The sequence below is a fragment of the Eulemur rufifrons genome, chromosome 25 (genome assembly GCF_041146395.1).
Source record: "Eulemur rufifrons isolate Redbay chromosome 25, OSU_ERuf_1, whole genome shotgun sequence".
Taxonomy (NCBI): Eukaryota; Metazoa; Chordata; class Mammalia; order Primates; family Lemuridae; genus Eulemur; species Eulemur rufifrons.
In genome coordinates, this window is record NC_091007.1 from 9,217,600 (window position 1) to 9,229,661 (window position 12,062).

Genomic DNA, 12,062 nt, shown 5'->3' on the forward strand with positions numbered 1-12,062 from the left:
CTATTACGGGACTGATAACTATCTTTAAAGCTGAGCCAGATAACACTCATCGGGTTTATGGTTGTAGTAGGTCAAAAATGTCAGGTCGGTAATAAATATGCAGTTGCTTCCGGGCAATTGAAATTGGATGCATTTATTTAACAGATTGCTTTTAGCAGTCTACATTTAAAACAAATAGATTTTTAGTTCAAGTGTTGGCACCTTCAATGGAGATGGCCTCGGGGACAGCTTTGTTTGTAGCTACTGGAGGGTGGAGGAGTGTGATGAGTGTATCTGAGCCCACACTCCTCAGAGCTGGTGGGGGAGAACGACGCTGCCTGCTTTTTAGACGTTTTTATGGCAGACAGGTTATTTCATAGGGCATGAGTTTCTACAGAAAGCCAGAGCAAGAGTATGAAATTCTCTCAGATGCTGTTGGATGCAGGTGGGGTCGGGAACTCTTGGAATGGAAGCATGTTTAGCTATTTAGTGTCCCTGACTCCGATGTACATGCGCTCATCAGGACAGCCTGGGGACACTGATTTAACCAGAACCCTCCACAGCAGAGAAAGGTTCAAGTAGGGTGTATACTGGGAAGACCAGATTACTAAATCATTCAGCCCCACTGAGGTTCTGGCTTTAATTTTTTATTTATGGAAGAACTGTTTGCTCTGCTATGTCCTCTGAACGCTATTCCAAATTTTCTCTTTATTTATCAATCTATTTATTTTTAATTCAATAGATTTAGGGGGCACAAGTAAGTCGTTTTTTGTTCCATGGCTGAATCCTACACCGTATCTTAGTAATCACCTCTTCAACTACAAATCCAAACTGGACAAGGAGTCAAAGGCCAGTTATTTGTGTATCTCCAGTGGTGACCAGCAGATGCTAAATGAGTATTTGGTAAGAGAATGAAGACATCAGCTTCACAATATGTCCCACAGATGGATATTCTTGTAGGTTCAAGGACTGCCACCCAGGTATAGGTGTTGCTCCCGTCCTAAAGAAATGATAGGCTCCATGTTAGGAATTCACTCTGGTCACCTGGTCCGGAATCCCAGCTGCCTCCTGTCATTTGCACTGGGAAGGAACACGTGAACAGAAAGCCTGGGTCGCTAAGCCCTTCTTGGACCGCAGCATTCTTTTCTATTTATCTTAGCTCCACACAGAAGGAGTTGCACTCAAGGCCCGCTCTGGTCACTAAGTAGGAGGCACCGTTGTTTGCTGTAGTGTCTGGTAGCATGGCCCGGGTCATCTTGGAGGCGGTAATGGACACGGAACGCCACATCCCCAGAAGCAGCTATTATATTGCAAGCCAAGCACCGCGGCCGAACTATTGACTTTCTCCTCTCTCGCCGCACGGCAGCTAATAACTGGAAATCCCAAACCCATTTCTAAATAAATTACTTTCCCAGAGCGGCTTCTCGTTGTTGTTTCTTCTGCAATTGGAAAATTGCTTTTCTACGTTGCTTATTTTTAAATTGTAGATAAGCTTGTAACCAGGAATGCTGAACGACTAGACCCTTTTCAGATGCCTCGGCCAATGCTAGTCACGGTTCGAGCAAAGGCCAGGACGCCAAAGCAGGACAGGGCACGTTCCCACGTGCCGGCGCACCTGGCACTGGATCTAAAGGTGAATTTCCAGTGAGTCAGGCTACTTTTCACCTTAATTATTCGGGTAAATCAGACTATCCAAATAGTACCAATCAAGCAATGCAATTAATTAAGACACAGGATGCTGGGGGGCAGAAGAACCTCAACTCAATTGTCTACCTTGTGGGATCTTTCTAGAATCCTGGCTTAAGGGTGCCTATGAATCCTCTAAAAATTTAAGCAAAAATTATCTTTGTAAACTTTTAAACGTAAACTTTTGTGAAGGAGAGTGACTGTAACTTCTTAACAAATTTCAAAGGCGTCTGTGATTAAATAAGAGGTATTCTTAATCGGTATGTGAAAAATCTTACTAACTGTAACCTGGCTTTTAAAATATGCAATAATGGCTAACCAAGTTTATTCTCCTTCTCGCTCAAATTTCAAAATATTTTTTTAAGGGTTTCTTTTTTAAGACGGATACTTATTTATAGCATTTAATAACCAATTCTTAAAATTTATGACAGGGGAGTCAAGTTAAAATGTAACTACATTAAGACAATCATGACTTCAACTTGGGATGTGTTGGATGATTTCTGCCGAATAGTCTAAAAGTTGTTTAGTGATAGTTTTTGATGATGGGACCCTCTGTTCTCATCCACCCCCGGCCCATAATTTAAAAAATATAATTAAAACTCAGGTATTAAAACAACAGAAATATTTCAAAAATAAAATATAAAAATGACTTTCTCTAAATGATGGATGCCAATGTTTGATAAATGAAAATCTCAGTTACACTACTTGTACACAGAGAAAAACTAAATCTGAACTTCAGAGTTGGTTCTCAAACTGTCAGGAACGGAACCGAGAAGGGAACCCAGAAGGTCTATAACTTGGCAGGTCCCTGGGATGTGTCATTACTGGCCCCCAACATTCAAAGTTTACGCAGAATCAGCTTCTCTTCTTGGTTCTAGAGCGAGGGAGAAAAGGAAATTAACTTCAACATTCCCTCTTTCTAGAACAGGGGTCTTCAAACTTGGCCGTACATTAGAATCAACTGGGGAGCTTTGAATGAGCTCAGTGCCCAGGCCACGCCCCGATCAACTAAATCAGACTTTCTGGGAATAGGTCCCAGGCATTGGCACTTTATAAAGTGTCCTAGGGAATTCCATCGTGCAGTCACCGTGGACAGCCACGACTCTGGCAAAACACATATAATTATTTTAAGATCAAATTTATACCAAGCTCTAACTTTGTTTCAGAAGATTTTAAATTCAGCCCAGATGTCACCGTTTGCATGTGTCACCACAATTCAGATCATTTCTAGATGACCACCTGTATCTCCTCTTATAAATACAGAGTTAGAAAAACTAAGAGGAGGCCAAATGCCATTGAATTCTGGAACAGAAGAAGACATTCATGGAAAAACTGGTGAAATCTGAATGAAGTCTGTAGTTTAGTTAACAATGTTTTTAGTTAGTTTAGTACCAATGTTAATTTCTTAGTTTTGCTAAGTGGGGCACGGTTTGTGAGATGGTGACAGGTGTTGAAGCCGAGTGGAAGGCATACAGGCACTCTACTATTTTTGCAATTCTTCTATAAGTCTAATTGTTTCAAACTAAAACGTTAAATTAAAAAAGAGAAGGTGGAGCTAGTACCAACGCTGCAACACTGTTGATTACTAACAATATTTAACATTCGTGGGAATAAAGTCTAGCACTGTGGACTCAGACACTTTATTAATGAATGCAACTTATGGGGTGAGAGAAGCTTAGAGAAATTAAAATGACCAATTTCCTGTCTCTATCCTGCTTTATGTATCTTTCATCCAGTTTCATCTAGATCCCGCACAATTCCAGCAGCAGTTAGTTCTGAAAGAGTCACTGACAATATACGATCTAGGAGTACCCTACTATTAGAAATTCTACCATTAGGAAGGACAATAGTGCTGGTAATAATATCTTGTCCTTGTACAGGATTTCACAGTTTATAAGCACTTCTCAAGTGTCAATGCTGTTTGGTTTGCATTAGGAAATAGGCAAATGCATGTGGTATACCGTAGGCTGTCATAAAGAATGAAACTCCTGTTACATTTGATTATGAAGCACACAGTGTAGCACCTATACACATCACACACACACCCCCTCGCAGTGCCCATGCACAATTTGAAAACACGGTTATTAAAAAGATCTTGCGTCAGTGGTACGCAGAGGGTGGGCTCAGGGACACGCTATAAGGCCAGTGGTTACAGACACACAATTCACTGACAACAAGCAGGTGACACCCACTGGTACTATTTTATAGGGGCAGCTTCTGTTCTTCCCTTTGCTCCCAGGAAAAGGTGACAAATTCAGATTACCAAAGTGGCACCAGCAATGTGTGCTGCCCAGGACTGACTGCACGGGGTCACAACCATCTCTTGTTGCCCTGTGTTCCTGTCTCCATGGAGGTGCTGGCTCTTCATCTGCTCTGGGCCCCTCACACTTGCCTTTTCCTCTGGTGCACCGGGTGTACCTGCCAGTTCTTTTTTGGAAACCGTGTACCAGCTCCTGCTGTTTTCCCCTGACTTCCTGCTGGCTGGCCGCCACTCCTACCACAGCCGGACAGACCCTCCCACCAGACTCTGGGGCAGGTGGCAGAGGCAGCTGCACTTTCTCTGGACTGTGCCAGGAGGATGGCTCACATCCTAATCATCATCGCCCCCCAGACAGCTCCATGGTGGCTCACATCCTCTTCATCACCATCTCCGCAGAGCCTCCCTGCTGCCACCTCCACTACTAGACAGGGTGAGATGCTCTTCTCAAGCCTGGTCTCCACATGCACACACACACAGACATGCGCATACATGCACACACACACACACACAGATATACATGCACACACACACAGACATACATGCACACACATGCACTCTTTCCTGGCCTGGCCTCCACACACACACACACACACACACACACACACATGCATACACATGCACATACACACATGCACTCTTTCCTGGCCTGGCCTCCACATGCACACACACACACACACACACACACGCACATACATGCACACACATGCACTCTTTCCTGGCCTGGCCTCCACATGTACACACACACACACACACACACATGCACTCTTTCCTGGCCTGGCCTCCACATACACACACACACAGACACACACACATACGCACACACATGCACTCTTTCCTGGCCAGCACAGAGAACCAGGACAGTGCGGACCCAGCGCATACAGGCTTAGCTGGATGGGGCAATCGGATCTGCTGTGTGCACCCCCTCCTATGACACGTGGCTTTCGTGCCCTCATCTCTCCTGGGAGAAAAGTGACTTTCTAACCTTAGGATCGGTTCCTTCCAGCGAGCGCCATCAGGGCAACAATCTGGAACATTCAGCAGACATCCCTCTTCCCCTCTGGCTCGCGATAACATGCTCACTCCCCCATTCTTGTTTATGCAAAAGGGAAGTCTAACTGGGCCTGTCTAAAGCTCACAGGGTCTCTTAGTGAACTTACTTGGGAAACGTGAACAATGGGGACACGATTCATTGAAACTTACGGTTTCCTTTTAATTAGTGAAGAAAATAGGAAGAGCAATTTAAGGAGTTTAAGGAGAAAGGGCAGAAGACATCTGCATTTGAGAAAGTAATTGTTCTAGATGTGTATTTGTTTAAAAGTTTTTTTTTTTAATTATTATGCTGGCTCCTTTCTGCTACAACCCTGAACTTGTCACAGCGGGGCTTTCTCGTCCCTCCCTGCAGGTGTGGCGATTCCTCCTGGCCAGGGGCAGCTGTCCCCGCCTTCCAGATCATTCTCCCACAGGCCCCAGGACCAGGGGCTGAGCTTGTTTCTTGAGGAAGATGTGGCTTCGCTCCTGTCTCCTGCTCCCTGAACACACCATAGCCCAAAATGTCACTAATTTATAGGGTGACCGTATGCGTGCGTGTGCTTGTGTGTGCGTGTACAAACAGAGGAAAGAGAATTATGAAACATTTGCTTACAACAGCTTATTTTTATCTAGGAATCTGTGCAGGTATTCACTGTACTCTTTTGATAACAGTACATTAAGAAGAAAATGGAAATTTTAGTAAAGATACTCCTCCCTTTTGTGTTATAAAACACCATTTGACAGAGCCAAATGGAAAAGACCACTGCAAGCAAATACTGTTCTCAACGGATGAGTGACCTGAATTTTTGACTTTCGTATTCATTCGATTTCAGCTTAGACAGTGAAACTGCACAAATTCTTTTCATTTTGAATTTATCATTCAATTCACTTCCTGTTATTGTTATCCCAACACCGGAGAGAAACGTTTCATTTCCAGAAGTTTTCGTTTAACTTTAATAGAAAACAAGCCCATGCAGATCTAATTTTTTTTTAAAAAAATAAACATTTCAGCCCGAACACGAACCTGTTTGATTATAAGAACTAGCTTAGCTAATAATTTCATAATACTAGCATCACCCTAATTATATCCCGTGGCCGTTCCAGGCGTGATCACAAGGCCTCTGAAACGCGGACGATGAACTTGGACTGACCCCAGACCACAGGACCCAAGTGGCCTGCAGCTGATCCCCCTGCTGACAGCTGGGGCAATTTCAGGTTCTGCCCGTTTCCGTCGGGTGCCAAGGGCTTGCGGGGTACTCACGTCTCATCCGTGAACGCTATCCCGAAGTATTCCTTCTCCTTCAGATTGAAGTGAGACGCCACGAGGTCAAGAAGCTCCTTGGCCAAAAGCTTGGGCTGGGGAGGAGAACACAGTGGACAAGGGTAAGTGACCTGAGCCTGCTCTTCCTACAACGGGCCATCTCAGGCTGCCATCATTTTCCCAGTGGAATGACTCAAAGCTCAAGTAGGTCGATGCAAATGTTTTTATCGACCCCAAAGGAACAGACAAGGAGGACACCACGGAGCAAACAGCCAAGTCAAGGGCCATCAAAGGAGCGAGCTCTTCCGTCTTGTTTCCTAGCAGTTGTGTTCTATGAACAAATAACACTGGCTCCTTAGCAGAGCCATCAAACGCGTGGCTTTCCTTCCCCGTATTTTAAGCCGAATCCATAGGAAGATGCCTTCTTTTAAAAAAGTTAATGTATTTAACCAACACTCATACAGTAGTTGCTATGTGGCAGGCACTGCTCTAAGCACTTTACAAATATTATCATCTTTAATCTTTATCAGGACCCTATCAGGTCGTCCGTTATACAGGGAGGAAACCGCCACCCACAGATTAAGCAAGTGTTGGGACTGGGATTTGAATCCTGGACATCTGGCTCCAGAGACTCTATCCTCAGCCACTCTGTATGTTCCCATAATTTGAAATACAAATAATAAAAGTATCCGCCTGCAAAAAGTGTTCAAATTAAGGCCAAAGAGCCTTGGGAATAGTATTTAAGAATAAACTAAAAATTCATTCTCCCTTTGCCTTTTCAAAGAAGCACAGTCTTTACCTAAGAATGTTTTATTATAACATAAGACTCTTTCTTTAAAATCTCTGCCCATCTAAAGAAGTGCATCAGAGCTTTAGGCACAAAATCTTGGTAGATGTTTGGGAGTATTGTCAACACATGATTCTCCCTGGTCTATCACTACTGAAAGGATCAAAGAATACCAGGCATTAAAGTGGGGGAGGAGAGAAAGGCTGTCGGATGAGACACATGGCCTAAAAGAGGATAGCTGTTTCTAAATGAGTTTCCAGGCCATGCATGTGAAAACACATTGCCTTTATCCTGTGACAGCTGCTCTATTCCAAGCACACTCATTGGGTATCTCCAAGTTCAGAGCAAAAACAAAGATTCCAGGAGAGAAAATGTGTGTGTGTGTGTATGTACATCATGTATGTTATTTTCAGTCTTCCTGAGTATATTTCTTATTCTGGTGGCCAGGCATTTCTCTTTTAGGAGAGTGGATAAGATATAAATCAAATGTTACATGGCAATTTGGTCTCATTTCACTTTTTGGGTGCTACTATTAACTAAATTGCATCTCGCCAAAATTCATGCGTTGAAGCCCTAACCCCCAATAGCATTTGGAGGTGGGGCTTTTGGGAGATAATTAGGGTTAGATGAGGTCATGGGAGTGGGGCCCCCATAATGAGATTAGTGCCCTTGGAAAGAAGAGCTTGCTTCCTCTCTCTCTGCCATGTGAGGACGTAGTGGGAAGGTGGCTGTTCACAAACCAGGAAAAGAGCCCTCACCAGGAAGTGACTATGCTGATCTCCTGATCTTGGACTTCCAGCCTCCAGAACTGTGAGAAAGATTTCTGTTGTTTAAGCCATTCAGTCTATATGGTATTTTGTTACAGCAGCTGGAGCAGACTAATACAGCTGTATTTCCATTTAATACAACAGACGTTTATTAATTGAGTGCCTACTGTGTGCAGGGCACCAGCCAAATGCTGCAGGTGACACACAAATAAGACACAGCACCTGGCGACAGGGACCTCAAACTGTATCAGAACCACAGAGTAGGAGGAGCTAGGATTCAGTTTGAAAAGCCAAAGGAGATGTTCCCTCCTTCGCTGCCTCACTCCTGGGCTCCCAGGGGGCAGCCTCAGGGCCTCAGTGACCATGAAGTCACCAGTGAAAATCTGCTGAAAGTGGTTTTGAACTGGTTCGAACTGGTTTGTCAGTGGTTCAAACCCAGATGACAGAAACAGACGGGAGAATCCATCATGACACATCAACACCAGCTAATACAGTCTATCCTTCCCTTCCCACGAAATGTTGGAAACAGGTAAAAGCAATCGTTGTGACCTACAGGAACTCAAGGCGACAGGTCAGAACCTCCTTCACTCATAGTGGAACTTCTGTCCCTGGGGGAACGCAGGGGGTGTATCTGGCACGTCTCAAAACGGTCACTAATGGATTACAAAGTAGAATGCACGATGAAGGCTCGAGAAGCTTCCAGGAAATGCTGTTTGCCATGGGCTGCTGCAGGCTCCGCTGCCAGCACCACCTCCACCCCAGAAGGCATGTGGCTGCCCACTAACAAGGCACTGGATGGATCCGTTGTGACTATGACGTAGTGTGGCTGCTTTCAAATTGCAACGTACAGATGCTCCTCGACCTAGGACGCGGCTACCGCCCAACACACCCGTTGCAAGTTGGAAATACTGTAAGTCAAAAATGCATTTAATACACCTAAACTACCAAACATCACAGCTTAGCCTACCCTATCTTAGACTGCTCAGAACACTTACATTAGCCTGTAGTTGGGCAAAATCATCAAACACAAAGCCTATTTTATAATATAATAAAGTGCTGAATATCTCACGCAATTTGTTGAACACCGTACAGCGTAGTCTATCGGTTGTTTACTCTCGTGTCTGTGTGGCCACCCAGCATCTCAAGACAGGACTGTACTGTATGTCACTAGCCCAGGACAAGATCAAAATTCAAAATACAAAGTGCAGTTTCTACTGAATGCACGTTGCTTTTGCACCATCGTGAAGGTAAAAAAATCGTAAGTCGAATCATTGTAGATTGAAGACTGTCTGTACAAAAACCTACCTGTTGAAATGACTGTCATCCCTTTCAAAGTAGACACCATATTTCCATGAAGCCTGCTGTTTCTTAAAACATTTCTGATAATCTTTCGGGTTTGCCCTTGAAGTCTGTGTCAGGCATGTAAAAGCATTTTCACTGGTGATAAATCTTCTTGTGCCCAGAATGGACTTGATTTTTTTCAAATGTTAAAAGTCGCTTGAAATCAAGTCAATGGGGCGTGAGTAGGACGAGGAGGAGAAGGAATGGGTGACCAAGCTGGGTCAACCCAGTTTCACAAAACGAGGCGTGATTATAAAGTAATTATTATGGGTTCTTGGTTACTATGGCGAGAGGTCCAGCCCAAACTTGGAAATGACAGACATAAGATTTCATCCTCTTTGAGAGTTACACTTTAAACCCAATGTCTCAATGGACTTGATGAGAGATAACATAAATTTGCCCAGGAAGGGAAAGAATGATTCCCAGGGTTGGCGTAGGGTATCCACACCATGATTAAATATATTCTGTGCTCCATAGAGTGGGTGAGGTGAATGGGAGGGGGCATGCGGAGAGGGGTGGGAGGGCAGTTTGGGGACGGAAACAAGGAAGCCAGGAAGGCAAATGTGACCTTAGCCAACAGGCACTGAGCACCCGGCCATGTCCCCAGGGGTGAGGCCTTTCATGTGACGGAAGGAGAAGCATGCGGTTGCTTTGGCCGATCACATTACATTAACGCTCCTTCTGAGTCCACGTCTTCCAAGGAACTCATTGTGCCACCACTGTGTCCCAGACCCGAGGCTGACCTCACAATTGTCTAGAACAGAGATTATCAATCCTTTGCCAAAGAAGATTCTGAGGCCTGGAGAGGTCAGGCAGCCTGTCCTCTGTCTCCCAGCAAACCCAGGATTCAAAATAAGGATCGGATAACACTCCACGGAATATTATTTAGCCAGGAAAAAGGAAAGACATTCTGACGTGGATGGACCCGGAAGACATCATGCTAAGTGAAAGAAGCCAGACACAAAAGGACAGATATTGTCATAATTCCGCTTAGATGAAGTAATTACAACAAGCACATTTACGGAGACAATAGGATAGAGGTTACGGGGGATGGCGGGAGGAAAGGATGGAGAGTTATTATTTAATGGTTACAGAATTTCTGTTTGGGACGATGAAAATTTTGGAAATAGTAGTGGTTGTTACATAACATGGTGAATATACTTCATGCCACTAAATCGCACACACGAAAATGGTTAAAATGGTAAGTTTTATGTTATGTATATTTTGACGCAATGTAAAAACAGAAAACAAATGAGGTCTGGCTGGCCTCAAAGCCCACGTGCCTAACCCCTCTGCCATCCCTCCTCTGCTGATGCTACTCTTTGGGTGAGAGGTCAAGGATCATGTGCCTTGAGGGCCCTGGCTGGGTGAGGGCTATATCGGTCACTTGAAACCAGCACACTGGCGTTATGGATTTATACATCAGTTACCTTGAACTTGGGTAATGTGAGTCTTCCCCTGAGGATGAGCCTGCACAGATAAAGAGACGGCTTGACCCAGTGAAGAGTTCACCAGAGGAACAAACGCCACCTTGGGAGCCTTGTGGAAACTGACTTTTGGCCTCTTCCTGGTGATATGTCTCTCTGATTTAGCCTGTCACATAGCCCTTTTTATATTGGAATGTCTACAATAAAAAAATGACTTTTCATGGTGATTCATAAACTGAAGGCCAACTAAAAGGCTCTGCTGGGTGGTAACACCATCGCTGGAATAAACTTCACCCTTTCAAACGAAATCTTTTTCATTTGGATGCATGGCTTATTAGATCAAAATTGACATGAAAAAGGTCAGTCCCATTACTTTACACAACAGTTATCAGAGATCACAGGTAGCACTATGAGGAAGAAAAGCCTACATTATCACCCGCAATTTACAAGCACAGGAATGAAGGCTGTGCAGAGATTCCAGAAGGTGGCAAGGTTATAACCCCTGCATCTGAACTCCTTTAAAAAGCCACACATTGTTTTTCTGCTGTCACGGTGACCGGCCACAGCCCAGAAAGTGGCTGCTCCACCCACAAGAGTGACAGCTCCCAGCAACACTTGATAGATAGACAGCCGTGCAGTGTGAGCGAGAAATAAACCTTATTGTTTAAGTGTCTGAAATTTTGGGGGTTTGTCATTATAGCAGACCTAGTCTATCCTGATTCATTCAGGCACTGGATCTTTAATTCTCTGTACAGTTGGTTTAAAACTGTTTAAGGCATCAGCCCCTTGATTTCCTGATCTTGCAAACTACGGCAATTCCCCACCTTGACATGATAGTGATTAATGTGCTACACGGTTCCAAAAGTTTCTGAAACTCCTTTAGAGAAAGTTGCCGGGTAAGCAGAAAGCGGTCGACTCTTATGTACTTTGAAAGGATGTTTACAGAACCCTGCTGATTATAATTTGCCAATTACTCGTGCTGTAAACATTCGTGGCGCTTTGCAGGGATCAGGCTGGGAGCGAAGCCAGAAAGGCGGCCCGTGGCCCGGTTGAGTTGTGCAGGACAACCTGGGCAGGCGCCCAAAGGCCACTCAAGCCAGGCAAGTTCTTCCCATCTTGGGTTGGTCAGAAATAGCCTCTTCTGGGTCATCGGCCATCCTGGCTCTACGAGGTCATTGCTGACTTTCTCTTAGCTTGTAATTAACTTTGTCCGCTCAATAGTTTTCCCCCCTTCCCTTTCATTCTCCTTCTAAGCTTTTATTCCCCCTTGTAACTGACAAATGAAATCTCCCTATAAACATCCCCCCGGAGGTGCACTGCTTGTGGAGCTGCTCCTAGAGCTAAGAGGACAGTGTTCCCGGCGCCACTGAGCTTGCAATCCTGGGCTTCGGTCACGTCCTCTAGTGAGGAGGGGACAGCAGCTCTCAGTCAGTGCCGCTCGGACTGCGCCACCCAGATCGGAGTTCTGGGGGCTCTGGGCTGGCCCAGTGGGAATCATGCACATAGCCAGAGTATTAGGGAGTTC

At 44.7% G+C, this 12,062-nt stretch overlaps 1 protein-coding gene across 2 annotated transcripts in view; it reads right to left on the reverse strand.

Moving 5' to 3' along the window:
* The window catches only part of FRMD4A (FERM domain containing 4A), a 263,393-nt gene that overhangs the window by 110,876 nt on the left and 140,455 nt on the right, over window positions 1-12,062 (reverse strand). For both annotated transcript variants that reach the window (XM_069458721.1, XM_069458720.1), the window contains exon 3: window positions 6,216-6,310. In XM_069458721.1, the coding sequence (XP_069314822.1) occupies window positions 6,216-6,310 (95 nt within the window). The remainder of the gene's footprint in view (window positions 1-6,215; window positions 6,311-12,062) is intronic.